The 20718-nt window shown below is 40.1% G+C and overlaps 1 protein-coding gene across 1 annotated transcript in view; it reads right to left on the reverse strand.

Annotated features, from left to right (window-relative positions):
* Window positions 1-14902: 14902 nt before the first annotated feature.
* The window catches only part of Spef2 (sperm flagellar 2), a 175395-nt gene continuing 169579 nt past the window's right edge, over window positions 14903-20718 (reverse strand). The window contains 3 exon segments of the mRNA XM_077795544.1: window positions 14903-14992; window positions 18416-18538; window positions 18729-18977. Coding sequence (XP_077651670.1) covers window positions 14903-14992; window positions 18416-18538; window positions 18729-18977 — 462 coding nt within the window.

A 20718-nucleotide genomic window follows, 5' to 3' on the forward strand; every position in this document is an offset into this window, starting at 1 on the left:
ACCAAACATTGATCCCTTTTCATGATCCTTTCAATCACCTTTTAAAGGCATCCCCTCCCCACACTGCCCCCTGGGGCACCAAGCCTCACATCCATTTTGGTGAGGACTAACCATACGATAACCTTAGTAAACCCTTCCTGTGGAGATGAGAGGCTGGATGCTGGGGTGGACCACATAGGGTGAGGAGAGATGCTCAAACAAAGGAGTACTGCAGTCAAAAACATGAGCTCAGAGTAAGGGGTGGGGGAAGAAACATTAGGAACACAAGTGAGGAGAGCCAGGTAACTAGAAAAAGATCAGGTTTGTTGGTCAAAGGAATTCAAGTTCACAAGCAAAGACCCTCACAGCAAGGCTCTGTCAGTGGATAGCAGATGCTTAAAAAGCAAAGCATTGGAGAGACCCATCTTCGATTCAGGGAAGCTCTTGGAAATTTTATGCACTTAGTTATATTTGGTGACACTTCCACCTGACACACAGGTGACTGAGAAGCCTGCCATTCCTGTAGAGTGCTTCAGGTCAGAGGCTCTGGACACAAATTCCTTCCTGGGTGATAATCTTGGCATCTTATTAGCTGTATGGGTTAGCTGAGATTTTTAACCCTTTCAGGCTGAGCTGTCTTTGCTATATCAAGAACATATCTACCTCATATGGTTGCCTACAGAGGAAGATCAAATACGCTAAATCTTTCAAGGTGCTTAGAATAGTGTCTGGCACATGCCAAAGATCTGATAAGTATTTATGGATACCTGTTAGCTACCTCTTCCACCTCTTTTAGGAAAATGCAATAGTATAGAAACATGGTCATTAGCTTGGAGGAAACTGGTCCCCCTAAAAACAACAGCAGCATATTTTTACAAGTGACATCTTAGAATTTTAAAGAAACTTCCCAACCCATGCAACTAGCACAATGGATCAACTGGCTACCTAAAAAGGCAGAGGGAAATTGTAAGGGGCTCCTGTACTGCCCAAAAGCTAAGTGATGCTCTATAATCTAGAGTATTCTTTAGACCCGTTTGAGAAGAGGATGGCGGTAAAGGTTCATCTCCATTTATAAGGACTTTGCCCTGAAATGGGCTCAAATAGTGAAAGTGGTGGGAGAAGAAGAGTCAGCCCTCCCCCTCCAGAGTGCACGGTGAAATGTGCTGCACAGGAGAAGGATGTTGTGGTTTCAGCCTGGTTTGTGGGGCACAACAAGGTGAGGCTGTTTCAGAGACGGTGCTCCGTGTTGCTGTCTCCCTGTGGTTAGTGTGAAGTGAGCAAAGATACAGCAGCATGTATTTGGAGCTGAAGGGCTTGAGATGCTGTTTTGGGGCCCATGAGGCCCGCTGGGGCTTTGAACTGCAGCCACAAGACTCGGGTGGCATCTCTTTCCAGATTTGTTTTGAAACAAAGCTTGAAAACAAAATTCTTCCTTGTCTTTATGCTAAGAACCTGAGAGCGAATATGCTTGTAGATTTGTTTATCCCTGGCTCAAATGAATGTTCAGAGATGCCTCTAGGTCTTGTGTCTTTGTCAGGCAAAAAACTACTGGAGGCAGAAGGAGCTATGTCAAAAGGCAACGGGCAATTTGTTATTAAGTTGAATCCAGTAAAATGTAAGAGAGATGGAATAAGTTGTGAGGGGCGTGGAGGAAGAGTGAGGACAAACTTTGTTTAGGAAGGAGGTGAGGAGTGAGCAGGAGCAAGGCTTCCAGGAGAGAGCCTGGGTGGGGATGGTGTGACTGACCTGTTTAGAATTGGACCAGACTCCAGGTCCTCAAAGGAGTTGGTTATCATAGGCTTCGTGGTTTCCATTAGCTTTCATGAATCTATTAGTCTCTAGCAGAGACTGTGGTATTGTTCAACCTCTCCCATCCTGAGCTGCAGGTGGCCAGTCCTCAGCACATCCAGCATGCACATATATTAACAAACAATCTCATAAAGAGGAACTCAGTTTTCTCTACAGATTTAGCATAAGGACTCTTTTAGTTTAAGGACATCTCTGTTCCAAAAACTGAGTGTCCGTCTCCTGGGATTTCTGTTTATGGGAGATATCCTTCTTCATTCATAAATTCATTCCATACTTTTTTGAGTGTACAAAAAATGCCAGAAGCTATCCTGAGTGAAGCCGGGTTGGGTACTGAGGGTGAGAAAAAGGTGAGTAAGTAGCGAAAGATAGATTTGAGTTGGATTCTGAAGAGTATTCGAAGAAATCTGAAATTTTTTTGATTAACAAGTGGGAGGTTTTTAAGCAAAAAGGTGAAATGTTTTAGCAGAGTTTCAGGAAAGCTATGCTGTGAGTAGCACAGAAGTTGGACTGGGGCAGAAAACTGGAGAACTAGGGAGAAGATGTAGAAAATAGGGGCTTTCACTGGAGGCTATTAAAAGAATCTAGAAGGAAAGTTTTGAGGGTTCCTGAAGTAGGGTGGTTACTGTGGGAACTGAAAGTTGAGTGACATTTTCTAGGAGTATTTAGTAAGTCTTGGGTGTAAGGGGGGAGAGAGGCAGAGGACTTGAGCTCAGGGCCCAAGCTTTGAGCAGGGGAGACCCCAGATAATACAGAACCAGAAGTCAGGAGGGAGAGCTCTTCCTGGAGACTCAGAGATGGACGGCCTGATACAGTCCTCCAACCGGCTGCCCCATCCAATGCCTGTACCCATCCTGCTCCCTAGGATGGGTTGAGTGTTGCAGAGGAAGGAAAAATCCTCATGTGATGAAGGCCAAGTAGAAATAGCCCACGGGGGACACAAGAGTCAGGGCAGCAGAGCTGAGTCTGGTTCAATAGAGATAGAAGCAGAGTAGGAGCATCACGAAGGCAGAGTCCTGGTTTCTGGTCACACCTCTAATATGCCTGACCTGGTACCCTGCCCTGCCAGAAGACTTTTGTACTTCTGGCTAGAGGGAGCTTATGGGTTTTCTTGGTTGGCTGGAAATCTGCCCTAGTGTCATTCTCCACTACTGATAGCGATGGCTCATCCCTGAAGACTACAGAAAAGAGACTTCACATGAACAGTTTTTTGAATGGCTCCCTGTCCCCCAAACCTGAAAATCTGAAGCTTCTCTTCCCAAATGTAAGATTAAAAAGTTTTTGAGTTTTCTTCCTTATATATATATATATATATAAGTATATACAACATATATGAATGAATACACACACGTGCATGCATGCACACATGAAGACGGAGATGATGTTCATCTTTAGGGACCATGTAATACAACAATTTAGATTCAATATATTTTTGAACAAAAACTTTTGCACACCGATAATTCCAGAGACTAAGGAGGATGAGGCAAGAGGATAGCAAGTTTGAGGCCAACTTTGGCAACTTAATGAGACCCTGTCTCAAAATAAAAAAATAAAAAGGGTTGGGTATGAAGTAGCACCACTGGGTCCAATCCCCATTACTCTAGAAATAAAAATATAAAAAGAGAAAGAAATTTTTAAAAAAAGATTTTAAACACTGCTAAGCCATATTTCCTATATCTCATGATTGTGCAGTTGGTTATTTATATTGAAATACAAGAAATCTGGATAAGATAATGACTTTGAGGTTTGATGTCGGTCTGAATGAATTATTGACCAGCTTTGTGACTTTGGGCAGTCGTATAACCTCTCTAAGCCTCATTTTCACCCTATATAATCTTACATAGTAATCTTCCTATTTCACAGCATTACAAGGACTAAGTGAGATAAGTAACCTTCTGCATGGTTCCTGATTCATAGTAAACCCTGAACTATATTAGCTATTATTATCTATTATTCATATCTCAACTTTGTTAGGTAGAAAATCTTTCTTCAGGAAACTATTGGGCCCTCTTTCTCTAACTGAAAATTATTCATTTCAAATTTCTTCCAACATCATGTCAACCACAATTATTGTTAGCATGGATTTCTACTTCTCTCTGAATAGCTATGTGGATGTGCTATATCACAATGGTGAAGCAACAGGCTTGATCTGTATCCCCTACAGCTAATGCTCCACTGCGGGAGACGGATAATGAATAATTCATATGAGGAACCTTCCATGTTTGCTGAAATTACTCTACCAGTTGCAAATTCACCTGTTTTTACATCTCATCCACATTTGTTTACCTTGTTACCAAGGATAAAGATATCATGAATAACCTTGTAAAATGCCACATTGATGACCAAATACCTTATAAGTGGAAAGAGATGGGTTGGTGACAAAAGTTCAGTTTTGGAGATACATAGCTAAGGAACTCAGCAGGACGTTCAAGCTAGCCATCAAATTTGTATGAATTTCTTAACATCATAGAAGTCAGAGATGGAGAAAAATATTTGAGTTATTTGCATACAGATCAGAATATAAGAGTAGTAAGTGGAATAATCAAGAAGAAATTGGCTGAGACATAGGAAGAGGAGATAAAAAAAACCTAGTAAATAAGTAATGGGAGAAGTAATAAGAAGAAATAATAAAAAGGAAAGATAGCAGAGTTTATTGTCATGGAATCTCACGGACAAGAGAATTTTAAAAATGAGAGGGTGATTAGTAGTATGAAATTATGAAGAGAATCTGCCATTTGTTAATTGAGAGATCATTGGGGACCTTTGGGGCATATTTCAGTGAAGTGGTAAGAAGAACAGATTTTTTAGGGGTTAAAAAATTGGTTGGGAACAAAGAGAAACAGTGGTGAAAATCATTGAAATAAAAATCAGTTTCTTTGGAAAGATAAATAAAATTTGTAAATCTCTAACCAGACTGACCGAGAAAAAAGAGAGCAAACATAATTTACAAACACCAGGAATAAAAAAAGGAGTTATCACCATAAAACCTGACAATATTAAAAGGAACATCATGGAGTATTTTAAGTAGTCTTTGTAAATATATCTGACAACTTAAAGGTAATGGACAGATTTCTTGAAAGCCACCAAAGCTCACTCAAGAAGAACTAGATTGTTTTAATAATCCTATACTATTAAATAAGTTGAATTCCTAATTAAAACTCTTCCAACAAAGAAACCAGTATGTGAGGAGACTTCACTGGAAATTACACCAAATATTTATGGAAAACTAACTCTATATGAACCCTTCCATAAAATAAAGGAGGTAATACATACTAACTTATTTATGAAGCCAAAATTAATCTAATATGCAATCTAAATATGATATAAGGAAAGAAAACTGAAGACTAACATCTCCCCCTAAACATAGATAAGAAAAATCCCCAACAAAATATTAGTAACTCAAAATCCAGTGGATAAAATGTACAGTATATTCCTAGAGCATGGCTGGTTTATCAATCAAACTTAATATAATTCCCCATATCAATATACTGAAGAAGCAAAATAACAGGATCATTTTTTAGATTCAGAAAAAAAATGGAAAAATAAATACCTGTTTATGATAAAAGGAGTATCATAAAGGAAGAGGACACAAGTCTGGGAGGAAAGGAAGGGAGGTTCTAACTCTAGAAGTAAGTGGAGTAGGGCTAATGGAAGCATCCCTCCCCAACACATACTTAAGGCTTGAACATGCTTATAGAAGAGGAAAGAGGAAAGAGACCACCACCACCAATGAAACAGGAAATAGTAATGGACTAGGTTTTTAGGTCAGGGAGGGAATAGGATCTATAGCACAACAGGAGCAAATGATTGTACTCCAGAAGGTCAATATGTTAGGAGTGATGGCAAGAAGGAGAAATAGGTGTGACGGCAGAGGTTACATGAAACAGACAAGTGGGTGCACTGTGAGAGGCAAGAGGCTCTCAGTGGAGAGTCGCACAGTTTTCAGAGATCCCCTCTCAAAGGGAACCTATGTGGTGTGGCAGAATGAGCTCCAGCTTTGGCATGGGTCAGAAAATGGCTGGGAGTCACTACTCTGCCAGGACTCAGTTGATTGATCCTAGGCAAGTCACTTATCTCTATGAAACTCAGTGCTGTCGGCTGTAAAGAAAGGAAAAGCAGCACAAAACCTGGAGCATTGTTACAAGGATGCAGTAAGGAAAACTAATAAAAAAATTAAAAAAAAAAGAATAGTGGAGGACCTTCAGGGGGAACAGATTAGTCAATGTGATTATATTTTTGTTTTACTATTATGTGCTTATCCTTTACGTGGAGAAGAAACAAATCTTTATGACCTTTTTGAGGTTGTAACATAATTTTCCCCAAAGTTAGGCTCCTATCCTGCCCAGGAACTATGAGTAACCAGATCTATTGCATTCCAATAGAGTACACTTGTATTCCAATGAGATGACACCCAGATTCTTGAAGAGATATTTCTTGATTGTAGAAAATTTATATATCAGAAGGGTAGAGAAAAGATTAAGATTGTAAGGTAAGTTTACTTATTTGTTTGTTTGTTTTGTGGTGCTGGGGTTTGAACCCAGGGCTTTGTGCATTCAAGGCAAGCACTCTACCAATTGAGGTATATCCCCAGCCCCAAATTCTAAGTTGTCTAAGAAACAAGTCAGGGGCCTTTACTCAGGTTTTGGCTGGAGGGATGAGCACATTCTTTTGGAAGTTGAACTTTCTAGGTATGCATTTTAAGTGGCACTAGTATCATCATAAAGAAATAAACTTTGACCAGTATAATCAATAATAAAATTTAGTATAATCTCTTAGTGTAGGGTGGAGGTACAGGCATGGACAGGATGATTAATGCTGAGAATTTTACAGGCTTCATGGATCATTTTTGAGAAAATTGACATCATGACAATTTTGAATTCTCTCATAGATAAACATGGTATATCTCTCTATTTATTGAAGTCCTCTTTAACTTTTTTAAAAAGTTTCAATATGCAAATGATAAACATACTAAACTAAAAAGAAAGAAAGTTATGCATGCAATCTTGCCATGACTAGCACGGCCGCTAATTCAGAAACTGTTGAGGGGTGATGGGGAATGAAGACAAATAGGCATACATAGAGAGAAAAGGCTGGGGCCAGGTGGGCAGCCAAGCGCTGATGGAGGCTGGGTCTGACTGACCCAGAGCTAGCTCAACACATTTACTGTATAGGTTTTGTCATCAAAATGTTATTTGTGGGAAAGTTTCTGCAAAGTGAGTAATATGAAGGATGCAGGAATGGCGAGACATTAGTTGTCTTATTACACTTAGAATTTTGTATTCTTGGGAGCTGGTGCTTGAGCTCACTGTCTCAAATGATACAGCTGCACACCTTTGCATGTAGCCTCCTCTGGGTGGCGTCACCATAGCAACTGGGCCATCTTGAGCTGCACCTTTGCATGAGAAGTTTCCAGTGCAAATGCAGCCATGAGAGAGTCAGAAAGACCATGATTCAAACCACTGCCCCCCCACAACCTAGCACAGTTCCTAGCACATGGGCAAGTGCTCTGGTCATGCTATTCTCATCCTCTGAGGCTTTTGTGTCTTGATTATAAAGAGAAGTGGTGTAACATTTGGAGGAATTAAGAAAAAATGGATCAATACTTGTGGGAAATGCAATTAGAAATTTACTGAAGGTGTGTAAAAAATAATTGAATAGTAGCAAGTTTAGGAAAGATTTATATTCAGTGTTAATGGATCATGCAATGATAACTGAGCATCAGCAGGAGATAGAGGGCAAATAGTGGAATGTACTGAGGAGGTTCACAATTTTGGGCATGACATTGATGAGGACAGGGAAAAGGTAGCCATAGGGAGAGATGGCATAGACCTTCAATGAGACCAATGCTATGGAAGCAGAAATTGATTCCAAAATAGCTATTGCCAGCAGTTGATGCTAACACCTCTTTGACCTTTGATATGGAAGTAATGGTGACCTCTTGAGCAGATTTCCCCAAGGGACAGATCCAAAATATTAGTTCTTGCTAAAGAACTTTAGCTTTTTGAGAGTCAGGTGTGAAGAACCAAGTAACTTATTCAGAGGAAGCAAGAGAAGAGAGAGACATCTAAGAGTGAACAGTGAAATTCACCACTTTCTCTGCTCTGCCATTCATCTTCCAGAGCACGAGGACCAGTGAGAGTGGTAGAGGAAGATTTTTTTTTTTTCATGTCTCCACATCGATGGTCATTTCACCTTCCTTTACCATCTTTTGTCCAGGCAATTCCTTCATTTCTACATCACTGGTGCTATTTAAACTTAGTAGAAAATAGAATCAATTTCCTTTTATTTTTAAAGAATATGGCAATATTATTTGTGATGGTTTTAAAATGATTTCTGGGCAACCTCAAAGTTTTATAATTCATATAAACTAAAAGTACAATGATGTACAGCAGAACTGTTTCCTGATGGAGTGGTTGGCTCAAATGTTCGTCATCTTCTGACATGATGACCTTTTTGAGAGTTGGCTTTTCAAAATGGGTAAATTGGTATGTAGGTGGAATGGAAGGAGCCTTGAAATATATAAACTTTTTAGGAAATTTAATATCTGATCAACACTCACGTTTTAAATTAAGAAGCTCCCTAAATTCCCCCAATGCTTCTGAATAAATATATATTGAATGCTACTATGAAAATTTCAGATAGACTAAGATATAAGGGTGTAGCTATTGACATGGTAAATTGAGAATATAGGAAGCTAGACTTTTGTGGAGGAGGTTCTTGTGAACAGAGGGAGTTGGATGAGATGACCTCTGAAGTCTTTTCCAGGGCTAAAATCATATAACTTGGTGGCTTTCCAAGGTCACCCAGGGGCAAAATCAGGGTCCTATCCAAAGCTTATACTATGACTTCATCTGACTCTTTTAACTGTATTTAAGGATTTAGTTGATAGTTAAAAATGACAATTGACTCCAACTTTCTCCTGGAAACATATAACACCTTTAATGGTCTGCCTCTTATGAAGAAATCTGCCGTTCAGCAGGCTCCCACCCTTCCTGGGCCATCCAAGTGGTTTTTTATATCCCACTGCCAATTGATCATGTGAAATTGGAAAGCAGCCTGTGTTAACAAAAGGGATATGGCCTGGAGCAAAAAGAATGAGTCAGAGTGATAAAAATTTCTGTCTTGGGTTTCTAACTAGATAGCAGAGGTTTTTTTTTTTTTTTTTTTTTTTTTTTTTTGTGTGTGTGTGTGTGTGTGTGTTTCATACAAAGGCAGAAAAGACAAAAATAAAAAGACCTGCAGTTCATGGCTAAGCCATCTAAACGATGGAATTCTATAGGGAGCAGTCACTAACATTTATTTGTGTTTGAAGTGCTGGGAGCTGCTTTGAAGCAAGTAATACTATCAAACCAAGCCCGTTCCTACCTCCAGCTCCTGATTTTGGGTTTCCATGATTTTCCTAAGAGAAAACATGGGTCTCTGAATTTTATAATCAATAGGATCCTAATAAGAATAACATAACACTGTTCTCAAGGATGGACTTTTAAGAAGCATCTTCAAAATCTCTGTCACTTTTCCACAGATGATGGAATACGATCTGGCCTTAGTGACTGCATTCTAGAGAGTTGAATGTGGTGATGGGATGGTGAGCAATTTCTGAAACTGGGTCACAAAGAAACACAGATTCTGCCTGGCTCTCCCTCCTGGGACATGTGCTTTTAGAGACTTGAATCACTTTGTCAAGATGGAGAAACTGTATTGGTGCTCGGCTCCCCGGCTCTTCACGTCTTCCCAGTCTAGGCTCAGACATATGAACAAGTCGTGAGAAGGCTCAAGCTCCCAGACTTTGAGCTGCCCCAGGGGCTCTGTGTGAAACAGAAGCAAATTATCTGCCTGAGACCCAAGTCATAGATTCACAAACATTGTCATTGCTTTAAGACACAACGTTTTGGAGTGCTTTGTCACAATGCTATAGTAATGGCAATAGAAGGGATCACTGAATAAGAAGAAATAAGAAGTTACTGAACTTATAAAAAGTGGAAAAAAACCCACAAAGAACTTAAAACAGATACTTGTGACTCAAATAGATAAATGTACACCCATGTTCACTTCAGCTTCATTCACAATAACCAAAAAGGGTGAAAACAACCCAATTGTGCATTAACCGATGAATGGATAAACAGAAGTATATATCCATACAGTGAAATATTATTTATTGATGAAGAGGAATGAACTTATGATGCATGCTTCAATATGGTACCTAGAAAACACTGTGGAAAGTGAACTAAGTCAGGCACAAAAGGACTGTATGACACCATATATATGAAATATTTAGACAAAGGGACAGAAAGATTAGAAGTTACCAGGGTCCAGTGGGAGGAATTGAGTTCCTGCTGCTGGTCACAGAGTTTCTATTTAGGAAGAAGTGGTTTTGGAGATAGATAGTGGTGATGGTTGCCTAACAGTGTGAATGGAATTAATGCCACTGAATCATAGCCTTAAAATGATTAAAGTGTAATATTTTATGTTATATATAGTTAATTTAATAAAAATGATAAGAAAAATGTAATAAAATTGTGAAAATATGAGTTAGTGACTACTATGACCAGAGTAGGAACATGGTTATTCAGGAGAGTCAAAGGGGAAGCCAAACATAATACCAATACTATATGATTGGATAATGGGGAAATAATGCCAATATGTTGGGAAGAAAGGCTCATTTTTAAAAATCAGAGCTTCATAGTAACATGTAGTTGGGTTCATCCTGACAAACTCATACATGCATGGAAATCAACTACAGTTCATGATTCCTCCTTTTCCTACCCTCTTTTCTTTCCCATTCCCCCTCCCCTCTTCCATTCTTCTTCCTCTACTTGACTTCCTTTTACTCGTCCATTAATTTATATTTGATTGGTTCTTTATGTTATCCCATCCTTCTCTCCCCTTTCTTTTATTTTACTCTAGCTTCTGCATATGAGAGAACCCTTTCTACCTTTGACTGTCTGAGTTTGGCTTTTTTCACTTAGCATGATATTCTCCATTTCGATTCATTTACAAGCAAATGCCATAATTTCATTCTTCTTCCTGGCTGAGTAGAACTCCATCATATATATCTCCCAATTTCTTATCCCATTCATCTACTGACAGTATTCTGGATTGATTCCATAATTTATCTATTGTGACTTGTGCTGCTATAAACATTGAGGTGTTGAATCACTGCAGTGTGACTGTTTTAGATCTTTTGGGAAAGTACCAAAGAGTGAGATAGCTGGGTCATATGGTGATTCCATCCCTAATTCAAAAGGCTAATTTTAGAAAGAAAGGCTTCAAAGCAGTCTTTTTTTTTTTTTCACTATGATGAGTAAATGGCTGATTGTTGCTGTCTTTGCAGAACTATTTTTAATGCATAAAACTTCAATGATCACTTCTGAAAGGTTGGTGAGCTATGGGTGGAGTAGGGTGGTCAGAAGGAGAACTGCTAAGGATGAGTCATGAAAGGCAGGCCAGGAATGTGGGAGGGATTTTCAAACTGAGATGGGAAAGTCTTGATAAATCATTAAATTTGGATAAAAGCCACTATCAACATGTAACAAGGACTGATTTAAAATTAGAAGTCCCCATCTGTTGCTCTGCACCCAGCCATCCCCTGCTAATTTATTTATCTGTTTTCATATCACAGCTTCCTACTGGGAGGCCATCATCTCATGTGGAGGATGGAAGCTGACAGTACCCCCAAAGCCCGGCCTGGTGCCAGAAGGATGCATGGAGGGGGGACTGGAATTGTAGCATCTCTGCCTTGCACAGTCTGGCTGGATCTACAGGTGTATACTTCCTGTAGATTTTACTGTTTCTGTGGGATGGGCAAAGCGAAGACAGATTGGTTAATTAGCAGTTGTCTTGACAATTTGGCCCAAATGGTGATGAAATTCATTTTTCCTTTTTATATCATTTTCTCTTCCTTCTGATACAAGCAGGTGACCAGATCCAGTCAGTTGGGACCCCAGCAGCCTCTGGCCTGGGCTCTGGTAACAAATATTTTTTGGTTATGACACTGACATTTATTTAGTGGGAAGTCTAAAGGAGGTACAGAGAGGCTGAAGCAGGAATGTGTATCTGCTCTGGCCTTTGGCTGGGGTAGTCACATGGCCACTGGCCCTCAGTGAGGAGGTGCCCTCTTGGCTTCGCCATCCCTGTGGAGAAAAGCCCAGGAATGGGGAATACAATAAGGTTTGTGGGTGAGGCCAGGCCTTGCAGGGGCAGGAAGGTGCTGCCAGGGAGGAGTGGGCAGGCCGGCCAGGGAGCCTGCGTGCCCTCCTCCAGGGCCTTGGGACCAGGGTGGCCGTGCTACCTCACAAGCAGACGACACACACCTTTTCAATAAAGGAATTGATTATAAATTGAGTTTTAAAAATTAAATTTTTTAAGTATAAGGACTAATTTAGAAGATGAATTTGAGTAGGGTTATATCTAGCTGATTATATTCTAATTTTTTAAAAATGGGACCTGTTAAGATGGGTCGAATGTTCAATTAAGAGCTTGAAACAAAGGCTTAGGAGTTTTTAGTTATTTCTAAGTTAATATGTCATGAATTTATTTTGGTTACCAGGCCACCATAGCACTCTTAAAACTCACTGTGTGTGTGTGTGTGTGTGTGTGTGTGTGTGTGTGTGAGTGAGCATGTACACGCGTGCACATGTACACAGTGCCAGTAGTGGTTTTAGTTACATTATCAGACTGTTTCAAGGTTGCGAATTCACTAGAATTACAAGGCTTGAAAGGACCTCAGGGAGGTAAGCTTCTAGTACCTTCTTCCTTTCTCTGGGAGAATGCCGTAAAACCTCTGGTTTCAGTGTGAATTTCACTCCTTGCCCAATGGGCCTCATGAGACAGATTATACAATTTCCTTACTTAACAGTATTGTGCAGGAGAATTATTATAGCAAGGAATTCTGCTTGCTCTGTTTTGCTGTTTTTCTACTGTAATGCAATGTTGCCTTGTTTTGTTCCATCCTTAATAAAATGTGAACTAGTTTACTAACTTCGTCCTTATCATGATATTTTATTTCTTTTAACTCTACTTTTTGATGCTATCTTCTCCCTTCTGCAGGATAATTAGAATTACCCTCTGCACCCACATGTGAATCAGTTAAGAAATTTTGAGTTCTCTGATAAAGTTTCTTTTCCATCTTCCAAGTACACCTCTGGGTTGCTATCTCCATATTTTGGAGACAAGGGTTTTGGGAATGGAGCTTTGGTTGAGTCTTAGCCCACAAGAAGCAAAACTAGGAAATGAATCACTTTCTAGAAATGGAATATAATTCCCACTAATAATAGAAATTGTCTTGGACAGCTCTTTGTTTTAATGATCAATCTTGATGTGATGTTTCAACATATTTTGTACAAATGTAACAATAAAAAGCAGGCTGTGAGTTTAGTCTTAGGGCAGCAATAAAGAAAATGCATAAAACTCTGATTTTCAACTCACTGACATGACGTGTAAAGAACAAAAATATGATTTTCCTGATGCTGACAAGCGCAGTGGAGAAAAACATAAGAGTACAGAGTAGAATGTGGTAGATTGCTCCTATTTTGCATTAGATAGTGAGGTGAGACCTTAGGAAAAGTGACATTTCAAAAGAGATCCAAAGGAAGTCAGAGGACAAGCCATCTAGAGATGGGGAAGAAAAGTCATTCCAAACAGAGAGAATAGCAAGGGCAAAGGCCCTGAGGCAGAAGTGTGGTCAGTGTGCTCCGGGATCACAAGGTGGGTTCGTTGTTTAAGTAGAGTGAGAAAGGGGCAGAAGAGCAGATGCATGTGATCAGAGAGTTAGCAGGGGGTAAGGTCAAGACTAGGACTTGGGCTGGACTCTGTGAGACAAGTTGCCAGTAGAAAGTTGGAGCAGAAGGAGGGCGTGGCCTGACTTGCCTGGTCAAAGGCTCCCTCTGGCTGCTGTGGGGAGAACAGGCTGTAGGGGGAGCAAAGCAGGAAGAGGGTTGACAGGGTAGGGGGCTGCTGCTGCAATAATCCAGGTAAGAAATGACAGTGGCTTGGCCCAGCCTCCTTGTGATGGGACTAGGGAAGATCAGACCATAGGTGCATTTTTCTTGAGGGCATGTGCTACATTATCTGCTGATGGACTGGAGGTAGGATGAGAGAGAGAGAAAGAAGTCCAGAATGACTTCAAGGTCCTTGGTCTGAACAAAAGGAGGTCAGATTTACCTGAAATAGGGAAGAATGTAGAGGAGAGTAGGTTTGAGGGAGAGGAAAATTGAGATTTCTGCCTCAGGCATGTTGAGTGTGACGTGACTTCTAGCCATCCATGTGGCAATCAGACGGCTATTAAGGTGGGGAAGTTTAGATTTTGGAGGAAAGTGAGAATAGAAATTTCAGGAATATAAGCCTATAACAGCCTCTATAATCATAGTGGAAATGGATGAGACCCAGAGACTGGCTTTGGTTACAGAAAGCAGACTCCTGGGACCCTGCAGCATTTGGAGGTTGAGTGGAAGAGGAGGATCCACCAAAAGACCCTCAGAGGGAGCAGTCCAGGAAAGGGTGTCATAGAAGCCCAGCCACCAGCATTTTTCTAAGACACTTTCTCGAAATAAGTCTCATTGAATGTCTCTAATTTATCAAGCAAAATGAGACATCTTCACAAGTACAACTGGAGAGAAACATTCAATGGAGAAATAATTAGGAAGAGATGATAGGAGCATGGCTGTACTAGCCTTAGATAATGCAGCCATCTCCTTGGTTACTGGGATGAACCTTGAGGTTTTACGTCACATGGAGCAAGAAATGTAACATGCACAGAGTGGTTCTGCCCTGATGTGCAATTTGGGGGAACTTTTCATTATATTTACTCAATGTAAATACTTCTCAGAGGGAGCACTCCTGACATCTCTGTGTTATTTTTTTCTAATATATTATTTCTAGTACTTTCTATTTTCAGAATCATTCCAAAATACACCCTTGCTTACATTGGATTTTTGCTCTTTGCCTTGCAGGTTTAGGATAGAAGATTCCTTGAGTTGAGCAAGTTCCCCCTTTCAGGCCCTCTTTATCAACTGGCAGGGATCATGTCTACCAATGAAAACATACACGACAGACTCCATGGTCACATTTGATTTGGGGAAGATTCATTGCCAAATAATAAAAAAATCACACTCTTCTGTCTTCATTTCTTTTCCTCTGTAAGTCTTGAAGGTGATCTTTCTCCATTACTTCCTTGTATGTGCTCACTTCTTTGGAAAATCATTTTAATATCCTAAGAGAAAACATTCAAAGTAAAGTTACAAATATTAATAAAGAATTTAGGGTGAATGTTCACCTAATATATGGTGGCAATTAACAGTAAATTGTTCTTTGTTTGGTTTGATTCGTACCCTGCAACTGACTAGTTGTTTCCTTGGAAACCCCACTTTTCTCATCTAATAATGGACTTGTCATCTTAGATTGCATAACATTTGTGAAAGTAATTATGCAGACTCTGGCCTGTAATGGGCAAGTCAAAAAGACTATTTTTCTATAAAGAATGAGAGAGAGAGAGAGAGAGAGAGAGAGAGAGAGAGAGAGAGAGTATTCATCATTTATTAAAAGAAGATTGTAATGCCAAATTAATAATTTCTACAGATTTGTAAAGTTTTAGAGCAGCAGACAACTTTTCTATGCCAGGGACAGAATGCTCTGCCTTTCATCTACTGCTACTAACAATTATGGCCCCTGATTTCAGCTATAAATTTAGCCAAGCCTGGTTTAAATATGTCTCGAGTGTCTGATTTTTCCCATGCTATGGAGTATCAGATAACCACACACTAGCTCATTTCTTCTCAGACTAACTTAATAAGGTTAGCATTAGTTATTATAAACATAGAATTCAAAGAAGACCTCTTGAGGTCGCTTGCCCAAGGTCACACACTTTGTGTGTGTGGTTCCAGAGCCCATTTTCATAAGTTCAAAGCCAGTTCACCTTACAAAAGGAGCAAAAGTTAAAGTTTATCATCATAATTACACACACTCAAATTTTTTCTTATACGTATTTAAAAATGTTGCTGCTTCTAAATACAGACCTTGTAAACACAGCAGATAGGAAACAACCTTCACTTCCCACTGTTTATAACAGCAAACATTTTAACCTGAAAAACCACACTCGAGCTTTTGCTTTGCTTATCTTGAACGATCTTCAAATAACATCACTGTGGTTAAAGTTCATTTTAAAAATGTGATCTACTTACTTGTACATGGATATCTGGAGCAAGAGACCCAACAGGACAAGTATGACTGTCCCTGAGTCTTCAACTTTTTTTTTTCTCTCTCTCTCTCTCTTTTCTCCCTCCCTCTCTCCCTCCCTCCTTCCCTTCCCTTCCCTTTCCTTCTTCTTTTCTTTCTTTCTCTGCAAAAATGAAAATAGAGTACCTTACTGGAAAGGGACTCTTTTTTGTTAAATATCAAATTTTAGGCTTTTCAGGCCATTGACACCATGCTTGTTGATTCACAATCATATGTTGGGACAGTTTTCTGTTTCCCATCCTCCCATTTGGAACCTTCCATGAAGTTACAGGGAGGAGATGTAAAAGAAAGCAAAAGTTGAAGGAACTGAGCCAGGCCCAGTGGCACATGCATGTAATCCCAGCAATTTAGGAGGCTGAGGCAGGAGGATCAAAGGTTTGAGTTCAGCCTCAGTGATTTATGGATAAGCTAAATGATGGGCCTATGAAGCCCATCTTATATTATATGACAAAATGACATGATATGGTTAAGAGAAGAAATATGTGTGAAGAAATCAATATCATATCACACACCCCTGCTCAGAAGCCTATTCATGCTCCATTGCTTTTCAGATCAAATCCCAATCCCTGGGATTCTTTGCAATCTGGCCTGATTTTACTAATTCAGTGGGGTCACTGATATCTGGATATCTGGGTGGCCCTTCAAGGGATCAGACCCTGTTCTTCCCAATCCTTCTCTCATGCCCTGGCCCTGGCCTCCCTTCCACCTAGCATGCTGCGCAACTCCCTATCCCAATACCAAAATCCATGCGGGCTCCCTATCTTCCTGCACCACTTTCCAAAACCCTGGCCATCTTTTAAGATGCAGTTTATCCTGGGTAGATTCCCTCCATGCTTCTAGCATACAAATAAGTCGTGTTTTGAATTCCTATAATTTTGTATTTGGTTTACTTTAAACATCATTCTCTTGTAATTCCTGAATGTAAAAATAAGCGGAATGTGCTTGAGAACAGCAGCTAAGTTTGGTACTCATTTTTCTCTCCCATGAAAGGGTATACTACTGGTCTCAGTAGTAGCTGCTCAGTATCAATGATGCAAATAGCCACCATTTATGTAGCATTTTTCACATGCCAGATGCTAATGCAAGAACTACATGCATGGTATAACTTATCCTCACCAACGCCTTTTGAATAGGAATGGCTGTTTTCCACATTTAAAATGAGAGAGTCAAGATTAGGGAGGAGATGTAAAATCAGATTAGATAGCAGTGGATGAGAGATTCTAGCCCATGGCTTTAGGACTTCAGAGCTGAGTTCTTAAATTCTGTAATTCTATTTCACTCCTGGGTGTGCTTAGTGTCTTGAAAACTCCTGGTTTGTTAGAAATCAATTTCAATGAGTACTAATACAGGTAATAAAATTTAATATTAAAGGGAACCAGCAGGCTGGGGGTATAGCTCAATGGTAGATTGCTTGCCTAGCATGCACAAGGCTCTGGGTTCCACTCCCAACACTACCAAACAAACCAACAAAAGTGAATCAGCCCTTCAGGGAAAATAAATTTGGGTACAAAGATATTTAAGCCTGGATAGTTTAATTGCTGGGCTTCTTCATAAGATAATAGACTATTTCTGAAAAGTCAGGAGAAAATGTTTCTTCGACCACCTGTGTTTACCAAAGTGAAAGTGCTTTTATCTTAAGCTCAGCAAGCCCAATAAATAACTAGTAGGAGTCAAATAGAGAACTTCATGCTGATTAAAACTGGTATGTGAAAGGACATAGCACCTTGCACTCTGAGAGTGGTTGGTGTCAGTCTGTGCCCCTTGAGCCCTTGCTGTCAAAGACCTGGGCCTAGCTCCAGTGGGCGTACCTTTGGCCTGTGTGGTGAGATGTGCTTGGTCACAGTGTGATCTCTGAGTGGCTAGTCTTCCTTTCTTCCACTGAGCTATCCCATTTTCTCTGCGTTTCGTGGTTAGCCTCCCCAGCTTGCACACTGTTTCCTGATGGAATTGGTATCCGACCTGCTGTATGCACTATCATTTCTATTACACACACACTGGATACCGTGATTTAAATATGAAGAATATGTCAGCACTTGGCTGAAGACCATGGTCTTGGTTAGCTCTCTTTGGCAGGAGGGATCCTATTCTTCATACTCTTCTATTAGTGTGCAGCTTCGCTACGTGAGTAGAGTGACCCAGAACCCTGATGGTCCACCAGCTGTAACTGTTACCGACCCTCAGCCTTGGTTGTAGACCTAAGGTAGCACTGTGCTAATGATGAAGCAGACCCCAAATACAGAGATTGCCTCAACTGTGCATGAGCCTCGGGCCCAGTGGCTATTGGAGGCTGTCCTCTTAGCCTTGTTCAGCTTCTTCTCCTTCCTGCTAGCCCACATTAGAATGCCCAGCATGTCCTGAGCCTGAGCCCACTGGAATTAGGAAAACTTTGGGTCATACTCACGGGAATTTTATAGTCTGAATAATTCGCAATCAGGTCCTGAACAAAAGGGTGTTTTAAGAGAACGGAAACTTCAATTGGCTCCAGGTTCTTGGCACCTAGGTCCTGAAATGTTTGTATGAAGCTCTTTAAGGAAAAACAAAAATGAATTTAATTAGCTTAACGTTACCACAGATATTAAAGAATGCTTTTATGTACAGATGGAAATTACTATAACGTTTATACAAGATATGTTTTCAGAATAAAAATGTGCTTGAAATTGAGGGCAACTCTCCTCACATATGGGTTCTTCTTTCACAACACAAATGTCACCAACCTCGGCATAAATGTTCTCTGTCTTCAGGTGACTGGCAAATCGGTGAGTGTCCTGTACTTCATTTCCTCCCCGGAAGACCTTCAGTAGTGTTTCCAGGGAGATCTTCTCAGTGTTGATATTTTCAGGGATTTCTTCCGGCTTTGGCTCCCCTTCCTCTCTTTCCTCCTTGAGTTCACTTTCGTCTTGTGGGACGTTGTCCTCGGCTTCAGGAAATTCCTCAGTGTGGCTCACGTCAGTAGAGAAGGAGGTCTGCCAAATTCAAGGAGGAGGGTGTGAGCTCAGACTGACGCCTGCCAGCAGCACAGAGGTGTGGAAAACACCAGCTCATCACACACTGAGGCAGGGGAGTGAGGGCCTACCGCAGAGCAAACAAAGTGGGGAAGAGAACGCACCGGCTGCATCAAAAATCACGTCAAAACCCTAGACCATTTTGCTTGCAGTGGTCAGAGGCCTCAGGGTGGGGGTGTCTTAACCATCCCCATCTACCCTGTTCTTACTGCATTGCCAGGTACTCAAATTCCTCCACAAAATGAACACTGAAATAAGTTAGGGTAAGTGGTGAGAGCCTTCTTGACATGAGTATAGAATTTTAACAGGATTTGTTTTTGAACTTATTGCAGTTGAGGTTATGGCAAATTAATTTCTCAAGCTTGACAGATTCTAGGAGCTTCAGGAACATTTCTTTGGATACTGGAGGGTAACCCAACCTAACACTCAGCAGGCAAAATAGAAAACATGTTGAAGATAAAGTTGGAATTTTTTTTTTTTTTTTTACTGCTGTTCTTTGAAACTTGGCTAACAGCTGTGAACTCAGACATCACATTTTGATTCTTGCAAATAATAAATTACTTCCAAAGTAATTTCTAACATATTAAAAGCCTGAAAAATATTTCTGTACATTGGCTCTGTAATTATAAATATAGGAATTGATTCTAAATAAATATTCATGGGCCCAAATACTTTTGAATATGGATAATCATTCAGTATTTCAGGAAAAATAGAAAGCCTATGATTCCAAAAATGGGGAAGTAGCACAATAATCCACATTTCTATAATTGAATACTATACTGCCATGAAAATTATGTTTTATAAGAATACCTTGTAACACACACACACACACACAATCCCAACTCATGGTAGAATAAGTAGAAAAAAACCCCAAAAACCAACATAATAAATACACTAGGTATCCCTTTTCTTATGTATCTATCCTCATTAATAAAAATAAAGGGCATAGATACTTTGCAGTGTTAAAAGTGATTACCTCTGGGGAGTAGAAAGGGCTATTTTTTTTCCTTTGTTTTATAATTTTTGAATTCTCTATAATAAACATCTATTCATACGTGAGAGAGAGAGAGAGAGAGAGAGAGAGAGAGAGAGAGAAAATATTCTTTCCAAATGTAAGTGTTCTGCATATAAGAATTATGACATGTCATAAAATCAAGCCTCTGGTGCTCATCTGTGGCCAGAAGGGATTTTGGAGGCACTATGGGAAGTGTGATGAAGACAGGCTACATTTTAGCTCTGGGTGGTCACCTGGCTTTAGTGGGGGGGGGGGGTCTGTATTATTTGGTAAGTCAGCTTGAGCTACAGAGATAGACCAAGGAAGGATGAAACATGGGGGAAGATTTACAGTTGTTTATGCAGAAAGCAAAAGCAGAATTTAATTGACTCTTAAAAATAATAGGAGAGGGCTGGGGATGTGGCTCAAGCGGTAGCGCACTCGCCTGGCAGGCGTGCGGCCCGGGTTCGATCCTCAGCACCACATACAAACGAAGATGTTGTGTCTGCCAAAAACTAAAAATAAATATTAAAATATTCTCTCTCTCTCTCTCTCTCTCTCTCTCTCTCTCTCTCTCTCCCTCTCTCTTTAAAAAAAAATAATAATAGGAGGACTCTACCAGTGGAGATTTTGGAATTCTATGTATACCCGTATATGTGCACTTCAACCTCTACTCCAGTTAAACAATTGAAAATGCTACATGGCAAG

The sequence above is a fragment of the Urocitellus parryii genome, chromosome 1, assembly GCF_045843805.1.
Source record: "Urocitellus parryii isolate mUroPar1 chromosome 1, mUroPar1.hap1, whole genome shotgun sequence".
NCBI lineage: Eukaryota > Metazoa > Chordata > Mammalia > Rodentia > Sciuridae > Urocitellus > Urocitellus parryii.